Source organism: Sceloporus occidentalis, unplaced genomic scaffold (assembly GCF_023333645.1).
Source record: "Sceloporus occidentalis isolate IW3139 unplaced genomic scaffold, rSceOcc1.0.p SCAF_30, whole genome shotgun sequence".
Taxonomy (NCBI): domain Eukaryota; kingdom Metazoa; phylum Chordata; class Lepidosauria; order Squamata; family Phrynosomatidae; genus Sceloporus; species Sceloporus occidentalis.
The window spans coordinates 2,090,608-2,097,955 of record NW_028317010.1 but is presented as its reverse complement, the minus strand read 5'-3'; the positions used below and the strand labels follow the sequence as shown (position 1 = coordinate 2,097,955).

The following is a 7,348-nucleotide window of genomic DNA, read 5'->3' as shown; positions in this document are numbered from 1 at the left end:
AAACAATAAGCTTTCCTTCCCTTTCCTTATATTATTTTATCATCATCCCATTTCATTTCCACCTGCTTTCCATTTAAACAAAAACACCTCAAAGAACTACATTTTATTTTCCAACATACACGAGGAAGCTTGCTTGTTAATAAACAAGGTACATTTAAGGTGTGGCAAGTAGTGTGGAGATGGAACCTGCACCATTGGCTATTGTGGGAGACTGTAATATATTACAACATATTACATATTATAAAATGCCAACATTTTTGCAAAATAGCATTGTTTGAAGCTAATTGGAACAGGCCTTATCAATTCTCAATCATCTACTGGCTATGTAAAATACAGAGATAAATGAGTTTAGAGTTCTTCGGTTTCACCATCCATAGGCACAGACATTTCAATGTTGTAGTTTGTGCTTTCGCCAGATCCCAACCATCCAACTGGTGTCCTGTTGAATGAAGGTCTGTTGGCAGCCACTGAATTAATGACAATCACAGGCTCCTCTGTGGGACCAGCATCAAATTCTGGCATCTGAAAAGTCATCAGCTTTGATGCTTTCTCATAACCTCCATAGGGCATTGCAGATCTAAAACCAATCGACAATTATAACTTGTCAGTTGTGAATTACACAGTGCTCCATTCATTGTTTGTTTACAGATCAAAACATTTGAAAAGATGACTGCTCAGGGGATATTTTTTATCTTTTTACATAATCTCTGAAATCTACCTGAACCTAAAAGTAGCTCTTTGAACTGAGGAGCAGAAATCATTTAGGATTTACAAAGGTTTGGACACATAAAGTGCCTCTTATACATTGTATCATAATTGATTGTTTATAAGATATTAATGAACATATTTTGCATCATTTTTGGTCGTTTAGTGCTATATATACCAACTGCTGTTTTTCAATGCCTGTGGTACGTACCTATGTCTAGTAATATCATTTATTTAACAATGCTTACATTAGGGTACAGTTGTGTGGCTGGTCCACTTTAAACATTTGCACCTTTACCTTTTGTCTAATGTGCCTCCACCTCCTAGATTTTAAGCTTCTGTCAGCAGGGCCTTTCCCAACTTTTCGTTTTTATAAGTCCAAATTGTTGTATGATGCACTATTATGCCCTATTTACCCATTGTACTGCTCCCTCCTCACCATGGTTGTGGATAAAAACTCAACATTCTAAGGCCAATACTGGATGGGAATTAAATGGCATGTTAAAACTCCTTTCTTATATTTTTGCAGGTTATACCATTTGGCTACTGTGTGTCTCTGTGTATGTGCTTTCTTTGGGTGGATAATTATTGACTACACTGCTCCCAGGTGGTTGGATGTACAGTATCAGACCTTCCCTTACTCTGTTATACCTTACACACCTCTCATATATCACACCCTTACCTTGCCTGCAGTTCTTCCTTATAGCTGCTCACAAATTGTAACCCACTTGATTCCCAACTCTGTGACTGGGCCAGTCCAAGTCTGCACGTCTCTGTCTGAAAACTTTGGACCGGCCCGGGGGCCAATTCAACCCCCGGCCCAACACACCTCTGGAAGTTGTATACATATTGAAATAACATGCAATTTTCTTACCTGTTGAATGACTTATATTTGCAAAGCTCAGCCTTGGAGAAATAATCTAGTAGGTTTATGTTTAACATGGTTGCTTCCTGAGGGTCAACTCCCATTGCTTTGTCCCATGGTGAGAGGTAGGTCTTCAATATAGCGACTTGCTTTCCACCTGGGCCATCCTGTCCTGGTTGACCATCTGCAGTTGTATAGCAAAGTAAAGGAAAAGAGATATTATAAAGAGATGCATATGCAAATATGTTTTTTCTAAAATCTTAATTTGTGTTTTTTAAAGTTTGTATTATTTTGTACCGTATATATATAATACCATACCTAGGTATCACAGTCAACAGGGAACACATTTTAATTCAATATGATTGAATGTTTCCCTAAATTATTTACATTATAATATTTTATGTACATTTAGAAAGGTAGTATACAGTGTAACGGGTTCACCAAGAGAGCTGTAGTGACTCCCAGAGATCACCCACATGTATCCTCCTGTTGTCCCGGAATCACTTCCAGCACTAGCCAGCATGCGCACCTTGGAACCCTGCTATGTGTACCCAATAAGTAGACACAACTACCTTGAACTGAGTACAGCAGGAATGAACAGTTTATTGTTGTAAAACATAGACTGATATATCCACAGAACTTCATTAACATAAATTAACATTGATAAACAGGTAGACAACCCAACCTTTAATCCCCTTTAGCTACTGACTATCCCCCTGGTAGCCATCCTGTTAATGGGATTAGTTTAACAATGGAGTTCCTGCCTGGTTGGCAGCCAGGCTGGAGCCATCTCTGACTACCTTGGGGCCTTGTATGACAGGTTATTCTGTCACATATCTCCCCTTTTAAAAAGAAGACTGAACTGGGGCCAGACCCCAACCGGGTCTGCATCCAGTTCATTCGGAGAGCACAGCTCCATCGCTCCTAGAGTTGTGGATGCAGGGGGCTGGCAAAGGGCACCTGTCCCACTAACCAGTCCTGGGGTGCACTTAGAGACTGGGGAGTTCGGGTCCCAGACAAGGACAACAGTCCCACTCGCCAGGGCAGGGAGACAGGGTCCATAATCTGCGGGTAGCAGGCTTGCTTTCAGTCCTCTCCAGGGGCCCCAGTGATGGACAGTTCCGTCACAAACTCCATCACATACAGTATCACTTGCCTTTTCCGCCTGTACCGTCAATACCTCCACTCCCTCCTTTTCCACCACTGCTGAGGTCTCCTGGCTGTCCTCCTCCAACGCCACCTTTACTCCCTGGTTTTGGTGGAGGTACAGGTGGGTGTTGTCCTCCAGGTCCATAGTGTCCCCCTGACATACTGGACACCATCCGTCCACTGCCATAGCCCAACCCATAGCCACCACCTCCGACTCCTGTTTGGCCCCCAGGCCCTATATGTCCTCCCACAGAAGGTATAAACTTCTGGAAGTGATCCTGTAGAGAAGAAGGGGTAAATTAAAATCAAAGTTAAAACATGTACAATCTTTGTGTGGTGGTTATATTTTTTTTTATATGTAAGAGTTTCACTGTCAAATGTACTACATAGCCAAACAATGCAAATGTGTTCAAATGCAACAAAATACAAGCCGAGGTTAATAGAAGAAGCAAGTACCAGCACCACTTTTAAGATCATATTTTTATTGTAACTTCTTTTTTTAGAAACATCTCTACACACTCAATACAACATTTATTGAATGCCAGAATCATTTGTGGTAAATAAAGGAGGTGTAGGGGTTTCTAAATTTTACTGTGAAAATACCTATAGGTCATGCTAAATTAAATACGAACTTTGCCATGCTTAATCAATACTGTTGAAATGCACAAAATACATGCTGTTCGACTAGCTTCTCCTGTTTCAGTTACTCTGTTTATATATAGTACTGTTAAACAATCTGAAATTGTTCTTGTTTTATTTAAATGCTTCAGGAGTGCTATGATGTCCCAGATGCATGATTTATTTTGTTACCAAAGAGGTTTGTGCATAGTGACCCATAAACTTGTACTTTGCCTGTGACGGTGTAAATGCAGGCTCTATAGAGAAAATCTGTAAACCAGCTTCCAGACCAGCTGTTCCATCAGCTAAATATAGACAGAAATACAAGAAGTAAAATACAGGAGCCTCACTGGGATTATATAACCCTGTGCGCTTGGAGGCTCGAACGGCAAAACTGAACAGACCAATGAGAGGGAAGAAGAAGGTGCCATGGCAAGGCGACCTGCACACAGCACCAAGCACACAGGCTGTTATGTTGTATTTTAGCTAAAAAAGTCTTAACTTCTCTGCTGCGGGAAGTACTTGGCAGTATGTGACATCAAACAATCTAGATGGTTTTATGAAGGTTTTCTCATAGGAAATAATTCTAAGGACACACATATATATATGACATCTTTCTTCCTGTATCTCTCACATGCACAGTAGGACCAAGTAAGGGATTAATAATATATGTTTATTGATAATGTTTGACCTATAACCACTCTGTCAGTATTAGCGGCCAGGAATTAAATGACATATATAATGTCACTAAATTACAAAATTCTGCTTTTACTGTCTGGATTGCAGACAACACATAGGCGGAATGGTGAGAATTTGATCATCAATAAAGTTAGTTACTTGAAGAATGTGTTGTCACTGAAAGGTAAGACATAACCTCCCTGTAAGTACTGCTAGTCCTACTAGGATCTTTAAAAGGAATGATTGAGGCCACCACATGTGTTTCTATTTCCACCATCCTGATGAGAAGTTTCCTAAACTATTGCAGGGCTACTTCTAAATGTTACTGTCTTGCAGCAACAGATCCCAGTTACACTTGCTAAACTCATGCTGGCCCCACTGTAAATTCTTATTTAAACCAAGCCTACCCAAAAACAGGCTTTGTGGATCTATATTACTATGTGCTTCCTTCTTAGGACTAGCTAAACATATATATTAATCTGTTAGTGACTGAAGAACCTGGTTTGGTTAATAATGTAATTTAAGCTTAAAATGCATACAACATTAAATCGAAATGTTTCCATTTTCTTTTAAGTATAAGTAATTATGAGTAATATTTTTCATTACAACATGCAAACAAAATATCGTCTATTATATGCCAGGGTTTATCAAGCATTTCACTCTACATTTTGTAGCCATCCAGAGACAATTTCAGATTAGTCACTCATTATTAAAAAGATACAGTTAATGTAATCTGTGCGCCCTTACAATTAAATAAATAATATACATATATATATATATATATATATATAAACAATAATATATGTAAAGAACAAATCATCATTTTACTTAGTTTTAAACAAAACAAATAATATCTGCTTTCCTTTAGAAATTATTTTGTACCATTGAGGACTAGAAACCTTAAATGATCATCTTACCACAGAATCATCAGAAAACACGTCAGGGTTGTTTTCATAGATGAATTTTTCCACTCTCTTTTGACGAAGCTTAAACATCTGAGATCCCTTATTACTTAGCAAAGATAACTCCTCCAACATGATGTCTCTGGGCACACTGATCTTCTTCCCTAGATTTAGTCTGGAGATGTCTTGTTCTCCCTCTCTTGAGGCTACGAAAACCAAAATAAATGCATTTAGACTGTCCACCTTCATATTTGTATTAACAAAAAAGGTAAGGTGCTGTGTGATCAGATGCAGATTTTACATAATGTCTTGGAGGCAGGAGTTTTCAGAATCCTGAAAGACTGACATATTTTCAATGTATGATAAAAGACTATCACACACCACAATTTGCAGTGGTCATGTTGCAGTATTTCATTAACAGTTTCTACAGGGATCCCATCCTCCTGGCACCCAGAGGTTTGTAGTATGTTATATTGTAGCATCTATCTCTTATGTGCTATCTGGATTTATCATATTGGATATTAAGCATGCCATTTTTAGTGATATTGCTAAATGTCAGGTGGGTAGGGCTGTATTTTAAGATGTAAAGTTGGGGCATCTTTAGTAGTTGTGTCTTTATCTGAACAGCCACATTCATCTAGGCTGTACAGGCTAGGATTTTTTTTAAACTTGTATTGAAATACTTGCATGAAACTTATCTAATTGTATGATGTTTTTGTTTTTGTCTTAGCACTGCAATTTTACACAGTGACTCTTTATCATACTGCCTTTGGTAAACTGTAGAATAGCTCAGTCACCCCGCCAGACATTCTTACTAATGAAGGTAATGTAGTGTAAGGATTAGAGAGTTGTAGATGAGTTTAGCAATATGACAATTTAACAAGCTTGGGGTAGGCATAGAGCTAACCTGAATCTAAGACATAGACGTAAAGAATCAGCACAGTATGAGCAGGGAGATACCACATGAATGACAATAATGGCAGCCTCCAGGTTGTCAGATAAAGGTTTATCAGACCAAATGATTTTGAACCTGGTTTTGTCAATGCTAATCTGCCTCACTGTATACACCATTGTACTTATATAGGCACTTCCCCTTTAAGCATAATTGTCCTCTTAAAATGTGACCAACAAATGCTGCCAGAGTGTGTGTGCTAGTGTAATGTGTTAGTGAGTGATATTGTATAGTTTTTAGAGTGAGAATGTGTGTCAGTTTATGGTGTTAGAGTAAATATGTGTGTGTTTGTGTATGGTGCTAGAGTGAGTGTTGGTGTATAATGTTAGAGTGTGTGTAAGTGTATGGAAGTAGAGTGCATGTATGAAAGCATATGGTGTTAGAGTGCAGCACTATCATATTCTACGTCACTGTACAATGGGCAAACGGGACACAAATCCTGAGGAGGGCCCTGCTCAAATGAACTTACAATATAGAAGATCATTTTTTTACATAAATGTGTATAATTTAGGAGCTAGACAAGACTAAATTAGCAGCCCATCTGATTTTTCCTGTAGCCAAGAAGAGTTAAATTCATAAAGTTCTGTTAAAAAAAAATATTTTTAAAACTTTAAATATGTAAGAAGCAGGAGCATGTTTCAAGAATCATGTACATTTTTATGTACACAATTCTATTATGAAACATGGCTAATAACGTTGTTGTATCCCAACCTTAAAAGCCATAATTTGAATGCTGTAGAAGTGATAAGAGCAGACTTCCAGTCCATATAATTAATAACAGCAGTAATGTACTTACGATTTATGTTCATGATGATTTTTGTAGACTTTTTCCTTTTGTTTGGGGCAGGTGTTCCTGATAGCGGCATGACTGCAAACTCTTATTTCCTTAACTAGCAAAAGAAAAAAGGGCATCAATAATAGATCTAGAGATTAGTCCACTAGTCACTGCACAGAAACATTATACGCGTTACCACTTTTGTTTCTGTTCAAACCATTTTTTCACTCTCTAGCGATAAAAAGTATATCTTTTAGGAACCAAAATAAAATTGTAGAGATCAAAATGATTATCTCCTGACCTTTTTTGTTTCCTGCGAAACCCTGTAAAATTATTGATAACTGTCAATATTTGATGAGCAAAATAGACCCAAAACTAACGTGAACTAGCATGTACATATGTGAAACTGATACAGTGTTAGCTATTTAAGACGTTAAATTGTTTTTTTTAGGTTGTTTCAGATATTTAGTTTGCTCACATAACTGTGCTGAACATAAGCTAAGAACTTTTCTGGAGACGCAGCTTAAAAAAAGTACTCTACAACCAAATACTCAACTCCAAGTTCTGATTGGCAATGTACTAAAAATAAATAAAAATAAGTTAGTTCTTCTCTGGTATATTGTGCACTCCTACCAATATAAGCTTTTAGTAGGTCCATGGTGGCTAATAAATTACAGCTAACAAAGGTACTTCCTACCTTGATA

The 7,348-nt window shown here is 37.8% G+C and overlaps 1 protein-coding gene across 1 annotated transcript; it reads right to left on the bottom strand.

Moving 5' to 3' along the window:
* Positions 1-348: 348 nt before the first annotated feature.
* On the bottom strand, positions 349-6,735 carry LOC149298895 (myozenin-1-like). Its single transcript, XM_089486981.1, has 5 exons — positions 6,662-6,735; positions 4,933-5,116; positions 2,729-2,997; positions 1,580-1,762; positions 349-577 (listed from the first exon to the last, which is right to left on the bottom strand). Exons 1-5 carry the CDS (start codon positions 6,733-6,735, stop codon positions 349-351), a joined length of 939 nt encoding a protein of 312 aa, XP_089343107.1.
* Positions 6,736-7,348: the final 613 nt, after the last annotated feature.